This window comes from Lissotriton helveticus, chromosome 9, assembly GCF_964261635.1.
Source record: "Lissotriton helveticus chromosome 9, aLisHel1.1, whole genome shotgun sequence".
Classification (NCBI taxonomy): Eukaryota; Metazoa; Chordata; class Amphibia; order Caudata; family Salamandridae; genus Lissotriton; species Lissotriton helveticus.
In genome coordinates, this window is record NC_136070.1 from 420,498,528 (window position 1) to 420,510,631 (window position 12,104).

At 50.7% G+C, this 12,104-nt stretch overlaps 1 protein-coding gene across 1 annotated transcript in view; it reads left to right on the forward strand.

Annotated features, from left to right (window-relative positions):
• The window catches only part of DYNC1H1 (dynein cytoplasmic 1 heavy chain 1), a 1,596,152-nt gene that overhangs the window by 1,080,931 nt on the left and 503,117 nt on the right, over positions 1-12,104 (forward strand). Inside the window, exon 63 of the mRNA XM_078660192.1 lies at positions 9,523-9,697. Within this exon, the coding sequence (XP_078516318.1) occupies positions 9,523-9,697 (175 nt within the window). The remainder of the gene's footprint in view (positions 1-9,522; positions 9,698-12,104) is intronic.

The window sequence follows — 12,104 nt, forward strand, 5'->3', positions numbered from 1 at the left end:
GAAGCCATCATCTGCAGATTTCGCCACCATCGACGAAGGTCGAGGCCTATTGCGGAGAACCCGTCGAGGGCCAGGACCTACAGGAAAACGTCGAGGAGGTAGGGGACGTCGAGGAAGTTTATGGGGCCGTGGAAGATAGCTCGGAGGAAGAGCTATGCCCCGAAAGTACAATGCCTCAGGCTCAGGTCTCGGGATCGCCTCACGGCCTTACCCACGACCCTACACCGCAGTCCTCAGCCCCGCCTTCCGGCCCGGCTACGGACAGACCAGCGGAGCCTCCTTTAGGCAAATCGAACCGAAACTGAAACCTTCGGCATCGAAACCAACTAAGATGGACGACACCATCGAAACTGAAGACGTCTGCAACGCCATCGGTGCCGTCGACTTCAGTGGCTCCGAAGCTGAAGAAGGCTGTCGAGCCGGCTAAAGTATCGAAAGTGGTCAAGGAGCCAAGCTCGAAGAAGGTTGTCGAGCATGTGTCGAGCAAGGTGGCTGCATCGAAACCCACGCAGACGGTCGACACGCCTTCAGCCAAATCTACCGCGCCGACAGGCAAACGCACAGTCGAGGCGCAGTCGGCAACGGGCCCGAGCCGAAGTCTGGAGCCCCGATGCAGAAACAAAAACCTGCCCATCCAAAGCCAGCGGCGTCGACGCCTAAGGCCGTGGCCGAAGCCCGGACCACAGCGGTCGAGGATGCGTCTGCGTCTCCGGCGCACAAGGAGAAATCATCGACGCTGGGATCTTCCCCTGGTGGCGGACCGAGGTCATCGGTCGGGCCGACTAAGCCCTCCGCTTCTTTCACCAAGCAAGTCTCGGACTCCCTCAAGAGAATACGGGAGAAGAGTTTGGCGTCGACGACTCAAAAGCCGTCGGTTCCACAATTGGTGGGGGCACCGAAGAAGACTTCAACGCCGATCCTGTACACTCTGCCGCCAAAGGTGGCGCCGAAGGCCTTTGCACCTCGGTCGGTGCCAACGGACTCGGTAAGCTCGGAGCACTCACTGCTAAGTGGACGTTTTGGGCGACAACATGCGTCAGAAGAACCGTCTGAGCACTATATCGACGCCGACACGGGAAAATTGACGCTCTACAAGCGGAAAATTACTTCCCACCCATTGCAGTCTTTTGTAATACCTCTGAAAAAGAAAAGGACGGCACTAGACCTTCCTGTGCTTGTTGAACCCCTTCATCCACAACATGGGAGGAGTCCAACACCTTCACCAACTGCCTCAGAGGGAGATGAAGGTGAACAGAATGAGGAGTACAACTTTCCTGATAACAATGACCCTGATGAACAACAGGACTCATGGGTTGACACTGGTGACCAAGGGGACCAACAGGTGGTACATGACCCACAAGTTTCTGGTGTGAAGACATCTCCAACTGAAGACTCGGCGGCGTTTAATGCCTTGATTGAAAGGGCGGCTGCAAACCATAAGGTGGAGATGCATGCCGACCCTGTGGAAGAAGACTTTTTGTTTGACACATTCTCTGCAGCGGAAAAGACTGTGAAAACACTTCCAATGCTTAAAGGGGTTTTAAAGCATGCCACAGACATCTTCAAGGAACCCACAAGAGCAAGGGTGGTGAACCCGAGAACAGAAAAGAAATACAGACCGGCACCTGGGGACCCGACTTATATACGGGGCCAGTTGCCTCTGGACTCTTTGGTGGTTTCCAATGCCCGCAAGAGGGCGAACTCGCAGAAAACGGGTGAAGCTCCTCCCCCAGACAAAGAGTCAAAAGTGCTGGAGGCATCGGGGAAAAGGGTGGCTGCACAGGCGGCCAATATCTGGCGCATATCTAACACACATGCCCTGTTGGCACGATATGATAGGGCGCATTACGACACCCTAGAGCAACTCCTACAACACCTTCCAGACCAGTTTAAGGAAGCAGCTGAGATGCTGATACAGGAGGGCAAGCTTATTTCCAACGCGGCAATCAAATGTGCACTTGATGTCGCAGATACAGCGGCTAGAGCGGTCAACACAAGTGTGCTGTTGAGGCGTCAAGCATGGCTCCGCATCTCAGGGTTCAAGCCTGACATACAGACCACTATCCTCAACCAGCCCGTAAATCCGGACAGACTGTTTGGCCCAGAGGTTGACACCACCCTCGAGAAAATCAAAAAAGACAATGAGACCGCTAAATCCATGGGGGCGCTTCAGTCTCAGCAGTTCAGAGGGAGCACTTTTCGTCGCTCAAGTGCACGTGGGTATAACAGAGGACACTTGGCACAGCAGTCGCAATTCACTAGAGGAGGCGCACAATCCTCGTACACCAAACAAGGTAGAGGGGGTTACAGAGGAAACAGCTCCAAGGGCAGAGGCAGAGGCAACAACAGTTCCCGTTCCTCTACTGCCAACAAACAGTGACTCTATGTCACTGCCCCCCGACCATCCAACACCTGTCGGGGGGAGACTCCAGCAGTTCCTGCCAGTCTGGACGTCCATCACCACAGACAGGTGGGTAAGGAAACTTATCCAGTTCGGTTATTGTTTGGAGTTGACGTCCACTCCGCCCAATATTCCCCCAAGACAACGTCCTATGTCAGCAGAGCACTTATTTATTATTTATTTATTTAAGGATTTATAGAGCGCCTGGTGACCCGAGGGCATCCCCGCGCTATAAACTGTAAGTTGGCTAAGAGGGGAGAGAGGAGGAGCGGAACTCTTTATTTGGGGAAAAGCAGCGTTTTAAGTTGTTTGCGAGAGCGAAGGTAGCAGGGTTCCAATCGCAGGCTGCGGGGAAGCAAGTTCCAACGGGAGGCTGCCTTTACGGAGAAACGACGGCCTCCGGTACGTGCCCTCCTAAACTTGGGAACATTCGCCAGTCGATCATTGTCCGATCGAAGGGACCTCAAGGCCTTGTACGGGGTAACCATTTCTTCCAAGATGGAGGGGCCTTGTCCATTTAGGAGCCTATGGGCAATGCACATAGCCTTGAACTCGATCCTCTCTCGTACTGGCAACCAGTGAAGTGCTTTGAGGGCAGGTTTTGCGGAAGATCTGGAGGGGAGACCAAGCAGCATCCGGGCAGCTGCATTTTGGGTTTGTTGCAGCTTACCCAGGGTGGATTCAGGGGCTCCCAAATAGACAGCATTACTGTAATCCAGTCGGGCAAGAACTAGTCCTTGAATCAGTAGTTTCCTGGATGGTGGGGGGAGTAGGGGAAGAATCTTGCGGACTGACCGCATGAGTCCAAAGCAGGTACCGGCTGTTTTAGTAGCCTGGGTTTTCATGGTAAGGTCTGGTTCAAGCCATACCCCCAGGCTCTTAAGTTCTTTTCTGGGGGAGGGCACCTTACCCAGGGAGTCGGGCCAAACAGATGGTGGGATAGTTGTCCATTTCTTGCCCATCAGCATGACCTCTGTTTTGGACCCATTGAGCTTGAGCGAAGATTCGCACATCCAGTGATAGATCTTCTGGAGGCAGTGCAGAAGACTGTCTGGGCGCTGGTCTAAGTGGGACAGTGAGACGACCAATTGCGTGTCGTCCGCGTAGCTCACGATTTTAAATTCAAAGGGGGCAACTACATCTTCCAGAGGGGCCATATAGGCATTAAAAAGGGTAGGGCTCAATGAAGAGCCCTGGGGAACCCCATTTATCAAAGGAAGAGAGTCAGATCGGGAGCAGCCATCCCAGACCTGGAAAGAGCGGCCCGAAAGAAAAGACTCCAACCAGGCCAGCGCTGTGCCCCCGAGTCCCGCCCTAGCCAGCCGGTGGAGCAGGACACGGTGGTCCACCGTATCAAAGGCTGCACTAAGGTCCAGGAGGATCACTGCCACTGATCCCCCCCGAATCCAAAATGCACCTTGCCTCCTCGATGACAGCGAGGAGGGCGGTGTCCGTGCCCTGGCCAGGGCGAAACCCCGTTTGGGACTGGCGCAGCAGATTGTTTGATTCCAGAAATTGGGACAGCTGCGCGTTGACCAGTTTTTCGGCAATTTTGCTGATGCCAGGAAGGAGCGAAATTGGTCTATAATTGGCTAGGTCGGAAGGGTCTAGTTGGTTTTTTTTTAGCAGGGCTTTGACGACCGCTCCCTTCCAGCTAGGAGGGACCATGCCTTGAGACAAAGAGGCATTGATCAGCTCCGTGACTGGAGGAACGATCACTGGGGCGACTGCTTTAAGAAATCTCATGGGTGCGGGATCCAGGGGGGAGCCACTTTTCATTTTGGCCAGGGTCTTTTCGACTTCATCCACTGTGACTGCTCTGAAGGCATCAAGAGACGGGCTAGGGGTGCTTCCTAAGCTGGTGATAGGTGCGATCGTGTCCCGGCAGGTTAGCTGATTAGGCTGTGGAAGTGAGTCCAGGATGGTGGTGATTTTGGAGTCAAAGAATTTTGCTAGTTCTTTACTCCTGTCTGGGGAGATGCTGGACAGTGAAGGAGGTTCAGGGATCTTTAGGAGTTCTTTTACTATGAGATAAGATTCTCTTGCGGAATTGGTGGCATTTTTTATTCTGTCATCATAGTAGGAGGCTTTAGAGGTTTTCAGAGCAGCTTTATATGCTCTGACAGTCCTCCGGTATGCGTCTTTATTGGAGTGAAGCCAGTCCTTCCTCCATAATCGTTCAGCTTTTTTGCAGTTTTTGCGGAGAGCTCTAAGTTCTAAGTTAAACCATGGGGCTGAACCTAGCGTTCCGCTTTTGTCTTCGCGGGTTTTCATGGGGATGATAGGATCAAGTGAGTCGGAGATCCACTTCCTGAAGTTATCGTCAGCTGTAACCGGGTTGCCGGTAGAATTGGGAGTTGATGCTTCTAAAGCATTGGCCCAGTCTTTGATAGGGAGTCTGGACCAAGCCCTGTCTCGGGTGTACGTAATGGACTTAGGAGGCTTCCTGAATTCTCCTGGTAATACGAGGGGGACCAGAAAATGGTCAGTCCAGGGGAGAGGGCATGCAGGTTTGGCCAGGAGGGTATGAGCATTGGTGCTAGTAAATGGCCCTTAATGTGGCTAGCTCCGGTGTTTGCTAGTTGGAGACCATAAGCAGCTAGATCACGTGCCAGGTCGGCAGCCCCTGTGTCTAAGGGATCGTCAAAATGGATATTGAGGTCACCTAGCACAGTGAAGTTGGAGGTGGAATGGGCAAGAGCTGATATGGAATCCAGTAGGGCGCTAGCAAAGGGGCCAAAATGGCCGGGGGGGCGATACACCAGAATGCCTGTCAGTGAGGTAACAGGAGACATGCGGATGTTAAAATGGCAGCTCTCTGAGTCCTTGATGAGAGCATCGCTAATTCTGCACGGGAGATACTCCCGATGCAGAATTGCCAGTCCGCCTCCTCTGCCACAGGGGCGTGGCTGGGATTGGAAGGAAGCCCGGGGGCAGAGCCATAACCACATCCGAGTCAGAGTGCGGTGTAAGCCATGTTTCTGTTAAGAACAGAATGTCTAGTTCATGGTCATCAAGCAGATGGTTAATGAGCAAGGCATGCATAGGGAGCGACCTACAGTTTAGTGCTGCTAGTTTCAGGCCAGAGTGTGAAAGTGGCCCTTGAGTCAGTTGTAGTTTGACCGGAGGGCAGATGGCACAGTTTGTAAAAGTTCCACCTGAATCATGAACATAATTACAGTGTGTGCTTTTGGTGGGTCTGAGACTAAGTAAGTCACGCCTAGAGTAACTCATCCTCTTGGTAAGCCCGTCTGGCAGAGGTTCTGGCCCTAGGCCCGGTCGTGCGCAGACGGGCTTGCCTTAGGCGCGCCCGCTGCGCTCGTCCGCTGCGCGTCCTGGTCATGCACATATTTTATGCTGCTTCCGGAGAGGTGGGGGGGGGGGCGTGGCCTGAAAAGGGGGCGTGGCCTCCGGTTTCCGCGCGCTGGCGCTGTCGCCAAACAACGATCCCAGGCGGTCTACCAGCAGTAAGTAATCGACTGCTTCAACCCCAGGTATTCAGCGAAGGTGTGGTATTTTAAAATCAGACACAGTATTCAAGTGACACAAATTAATTTTACACTTGCACTTATTGCAGCAGGAGGTTCTGGTGATGCTGCAAAAAGGCGCAATAGAGCTCGTGCCGGTGGAGGAGGGAGGGACAGGGGTTTATTCACTGTACTTCCTAATCCCAAAAAAGGACGGTTCCCTCAGACCCATTCTAGATCTACGTCCCCTCAACCTGTACATCCTCTCAGAACATTTTCATATGCTAACACTGCAGCAAATTCTCCCATTGTTAAACCAAGGGGACTTCCTAGCAACCTTGGACCTCAAGGATGCTTACTTTCACATACCACTCCACCCATCCCACAGAAAGTACCTCCGGTTCACTATACAAAACAGGCATTACCAGTTCAAGGTCCTACCCTTCGGAGTGACCACAGCCCCCAGAGTGTTCACAAAGTGTCTGGCGACCGTGGCGGCGCACCTCAGGAGACAAAACATACATGTCTACCCTTACCTAGACGACTGGCTCGTTCAAGCAAATTCGGAACAGCAGTGCGCCGCAGACATGTCCCACACCATTCACCTCCTTCACAGTCTGGGGTTCTCACTGAACTACCCAAAGTCGCACCTCCAGCCAGCCCATGGGCGGCAGTACCTGGGCGCGACGATAAATACTCTGACTGCTACGGCTCAGCCGAACCCGGTGAGGATCGACAGCATCCAGTCGCTCATCCAAAGGTTCAGACCGCAACACTCACTCCCAGCGAGAGTGTTCATGCAGTTGATAGGCATGATGGCCTCCTGCATCTTCATAGTCCCGCATGCAAGGTTGCATATGCGTCCGCTCCAAGAATGCTTGGCAAATCAGTGGACACAGGCTCAAGGACAGTTGACAGACCTAGTGTTGGTGACCGGTCGGGCATACAACTCTCTGCATTGGTGGAATCCACACAACCTTTGCAAGGGCCGACCGTTCCAAGAGCCTGTGCCGCAAGTCATCATGACGACGGACGCCTCTCTCCAGGGATGGGGAGCTCATGTGCTACACTACACGGTGCAGGGACTATGGACATCGCAGCAACAGAAGATGCACATCAACTACCTAGAGCTGATGGCAATCTTCATGGCGCTCAAGTCCTTCAAAGTACATCTGTGCAACAAAGTTGTGTTGATCCGGACGGACAACATGACAGCCATGTACTACTTTCAGAAGCAGGGAGGTACGCACTCTCCACAGCTGTCTCATCTGGCTCAGAGCATGTGGAAGTGGGCCATTCAGAGGAACATCTTCCTCATGGCGGAACACCTCCCGGGCAAGGACAATCAGATGGCGGATCTGCTCAGCAGGTACAGCCATCAAATGCACGAGTGGGAGTTACATCCATCAGTACTCCGCCCGTACTTCCAGCAATGGGGTCATCTAGAGATAGACCTGTTTGCCACGAGGGAAAACGCAAAATGCCAAAGCTTTGCCGCCAGGTTCCCTCACCCACAATCGCAGGGCAATGCGATATGGATGAACTGGTCAGGCAAATTTGCGTACGCTTTTCCCCCAGCACCCCTCATTCCGCTGGTGGCAAGAAAGCTAAAGCAACACTCGATGACGCTCATCCTGGTTGCTCCAACGTGGGCACGCCAACCATGGTACACCACGTTTCTAGAACTCTCCGTGGTACCGCATCAAAGGCTGCATCTCACGCCCCGGCTCTTGACGCAGAACCATGGCGACATTCAGCATCCAGATCCGCAACAGCTCAATCTGGCGATCTGGCTCCTGAGGTCTTAGTTTGGCTACCTTAATCTGCCTCCGGAATGCATGGATATCATCCGGGAGGCAAGAAAGCCCACTACCCGAGCTTGCTATGCAGCAAAATGGAAGCGGTTTGTCATTTACTGTACAGAACACAACATCAACCCGCTAGATGCATCCATTCCTAACATCATCTGCTATTTGTTACATCTTTACAAATGCAATCTGGCGTACGCTTCCATTCGGATACACTTATCCGCCATAGCGGCTTATCTCCAGAACAGGCAGCATCTCTCTGTTTTCAGGGTGCCTGCCATTAAAGCCTACCTGGAAGGACTGAAACGGGTCATTCCTCCCAGAACCCCACCAGCTCCTGTGTGGAACCTCAATGTGGTCCTCACTAGACTGATGGGGCCACCTTTTGAGCCTCTACATTCATGTGAGATTCAGTTCTTAACATGGAAAGTGGCTTTTCTCATTGCCATCACATCTCTCAGACGTGTTAGTGAGCTACATGCGCTCACAATACAAGAGCCATTTATCCAAGTTCACTCAAACAGGGTAGTGCTCCGCACTAACCCAAAGTTCCTTCCAAAGGTGGTGTCACAGTTTCATGTCAATCAAACAATTGAACTGCCCGCATTCTTTCCGAACCCGGAAACGGTAGCGGAAAGAATGCTCCATACGCTAGACGTCAAAAGGGCGTTAATGTACTACATTGACAGGACACAACACTTTAGAAAAACACAGCAACTTTTTGTTGCCTTCTCAGCACAGCACAAAGGCAACCCAATTTCCAAAGCAGGAATAGCCAGGTGGATCGTTAAATGTATTCAGATTTGCTATCAGAAGGCTAAACGTACTTTAACGGTCCCCCCCAGGGCACACTCCACACGCAAGTTAGGAGCCTCCATGGCTTTCCTGGGGAACATTCCTTTGGAGGACATTTGCAGAGCAGCCACATGGGCTACACCACACACATTTACCAAACATTACTGTGTAGATGTGTATTCCAAGCAGCAGGCAGCTGTAGGACAGGCTGTTCTCAAAACTCTCTTTCAGACTTCTGCAGCTGGCACGGACGGCCGCCGTTAATGGAGGGACTGCTATGTATTCTATACAATAGATTTGAATTTAGCAGCCCACATGCCTCGAACTGAATATGCTACTTACCAGTATGCATCTGTTCTTGGCATGTAGGGCTGCTAACATTCATATCGCCCGCCCTCCTCCCCGGCGCCCGTAGCGGCTGCAGATACTTTCTTGCATTCAATCATTAGCATGGACATCATTTACACTATTTCACTCCATCTCTGACACAATGGCTAAAAACAATCTGGGGATGGAGTCGATGCCAATGCGCACTGTAGTCCAGGGGAGGAGCCACCTATCTTGTGATACTTCGAAGACTCTTCCAGGACAACAATGTGCAATCATCCGGACCCAACACTAGGCGGCGATCTATGCAATAGATATGAATGTTAGCAGCCCTACATGCCAAGAACAGATGCATACTGGTAAGTAGCATATTCATTTCTCGTCTCCTAGCTCGAGTGTGTGCAACTGCACAGTTCCTTAGCCTGATATTGTTGCTCAACACTTAAGGTGCTGACCAGAATGATTTTTGGTTTGTAGTGTGGTTGTAGCTCTTATGCATTTTCGTTTGTGTTTTTTTGGGGGTGGTGTGGCTCTACTTGAAGAACAGAACTAAAACAGCAGGTATGTTAAGGTATCACTTTGTTATTGTCAGTGAAACAATAAATACAATTAATACTTCTCTAAAGTGTGCATGTCTGCCCATATGCCAACACTTTACAATGTGTAAAGTAGCTATATGAAATGGTTTTTACATGGAAATTAAAGTTTTAAAAACTTTTTTCAGGGAGCCTACATATGATGTTGAGTTTCAGCATTTCCTAAGAGGGAAAGAGATTGTTCTTGGTGGTTCTTCTGTACCTAAGATCAATGGGCTAACTGAAGAACAAGTGGAAGCCATGGTTAGGCTAAGCAGCCTTCCTGAATTCAAAGATGTGGTGTCAAAGGTCCAAGCTGATGATGTAAGTTTAGATTTAAAGCATTTTAGTTGCATCCCCTATAACTGTATGTTGTAAAAACAGAAATGTAACAAAATATTTAAGCATTTAATTTCTACATTTTTTGCCGGACTGTCACACCGTAAACCTTTTGTTCGAGGCATGTGTGGCTGTAGATACACATGCTTAGCATAATTCTGCCATCTAGTGTTGGGCTCGGAAGTGGTTCGGATGTGTGCTCCTCTGCTACTGTTCAACAACATTGTCGCTTTCTCTTTTCCATACTATACTGTCGATATTTGAATCTTAGCTCAACTCATTCTCCATCGTCCCTTCATCACCGCCAACTCGAGTTGGTTGCAGCCCTTGTGGGCCTTTGCCCTTCGGGGTGCACTTCATTACTTAGATGTTCCCTCCACGCAATGTCCAATCAGTGATGGAACAGACATCTTTCCGATTCCATCCTCTCTGCCACGACCACGTTTCTACATGCCGATCCCCACCAGGTGTGGCTCTTCGCTTAACACAAGAATGCTACCTGCGAGGCCTGCAAATCCATTCAGTGGAAGAAGACTTTACATGACTATCTAGCTCGATGCTTGGAGATGTCCGCTGTAGTGTTGAAGATACATCCGACCCGGGAACCCTCAAAGAGTGGCACAGGCCCAGATGTCGGCTGCCAAAGATGGCACCTTCTCCCACGAGGACGGCTCCGGATCCAAACTGGATTTGCGGGATTTCACCAGGCTAGTCCGTAAGTACTGTGCCACCTCCATCTCCACCCTGAATACATCAGTCCACCACAATGGGTTGCCCATTTATACCAGAACGGCTAAAGCACTACTGCCTTTGGGCCACTGACTGGTTGCATCGGACATGCCCAGCTTCAGCTTGGCGCGAAGAAAGCAACAGAGGCTGCACGCTCCTGACACTTCTCCTTCATTGGAGTCAACCCATTTTTCAGAGCTGAGTCTTTCAGTGTTGAAACATCGCTCTAACTTGGCAGTAAAAATTTCACCTTTGGACCTCAAACTCTCCACACCGAAAATGCCGGCACTTAAAACTTAAACATCAGAGCCGAGATCCCATGCCTTCGGCAAACATACCAATCCTGTGGATCTGGTGCTCTAAGACTGCAGCATGAGATAGACTCCAGACAAAAGCACATTGTTACACCTGTGCACTGGTCATATCGGTAACAGAGCTCAATCTGGTGCACAGCCAACCGAAAGACGATTAATATTTGAGGAAGCTTTGGATGTTACACTGCTTCCAAAGCAAAGAAAGAAGGCTTACAAGTCCAGTGAACATAAGCCCACTACCAATGCCTGCTGTACTCCACATGTAATCACCGCTGCCTTCACCTATAGAACTCGCACCATACTCCAGAAAGTTCCGTACACTCACACTGGAGCGAGTCTATGAAGACGGGTTCTAAATCCCCCACCGGAGGACCCCTGAGGTTTCTGTGATGCAGAACCACCTGCTGATACAAACCTGAATCTATACCCCTCTAAATCCTCTTCGCCCAGACAACAGTATGACCTACAGTTGGAAGTTGGTGTGAGAAGTTGGCCTGATATGCAGTGCTCACTATTCTAGTGATCACTATGTATCAGTCCAAACAACCCTTATTGATGATTGGTTGTAAGTCAACCTTATAGACTAGCTATCCTAGTAGCATGGATACGAGCAGTCTAAGGCTAAGACTCTAGAGGGCGTGTTAAGCCAGCTGTTTTACCATCACATTACCCCTTGAACACCAAGTGAAAGGACACCACACAAGTTGTTATGAAAATAAACAGATATTTATTTATAACAAGACTACCCTGGCTCTTTGAGACAGGGAGCTAAGCACACAACAAAACTCTTAAGAAAATACTTTAAGTCGCACAATTTACACAAATGCCCGAGGGGCACGAAAAACCATATACTACAAAAGTGGAATGCGAAATTACTAGCAGGTAAGAACTACTCTCATAGGCTTTGGGATCGCTAGGACTGGACTACTGAACCTTTAGATTGCTAGCAGGAGACCTAGGGACGTCGTGTGCAGAGTGGGAACTCTCACGCGTAATGCGGAACAAAGTCTATGGATCCTAGTAAATGCAAAGTTAGTGTTTTCGGGCGAACCCGACTAGGTAGGTCAAAAACGAAAGTGGATCTAGACACTTAGAGAGTGGGCCTAAGCTGGAGCACCGGAGTACTGGGTTTACCTAGCCCAGGGGCTGCGGCTGCATAGGGTTCAAGTGTCGTCGGGTTTCTTCGTTGATGAACCAGGAGCCTGAAGAAAGAGTTGCTGGCAGGCGGCCAGTGAAGAAAAGTTCGAAGAGATCCAAGCCTGGATCAGGGAAGAAGACCTGAAAGCAGAGGGGACCAAGTTCTGAATCACTAGCCAGTGATTAAGTGGGCACCAGGATGGCACCGGGCG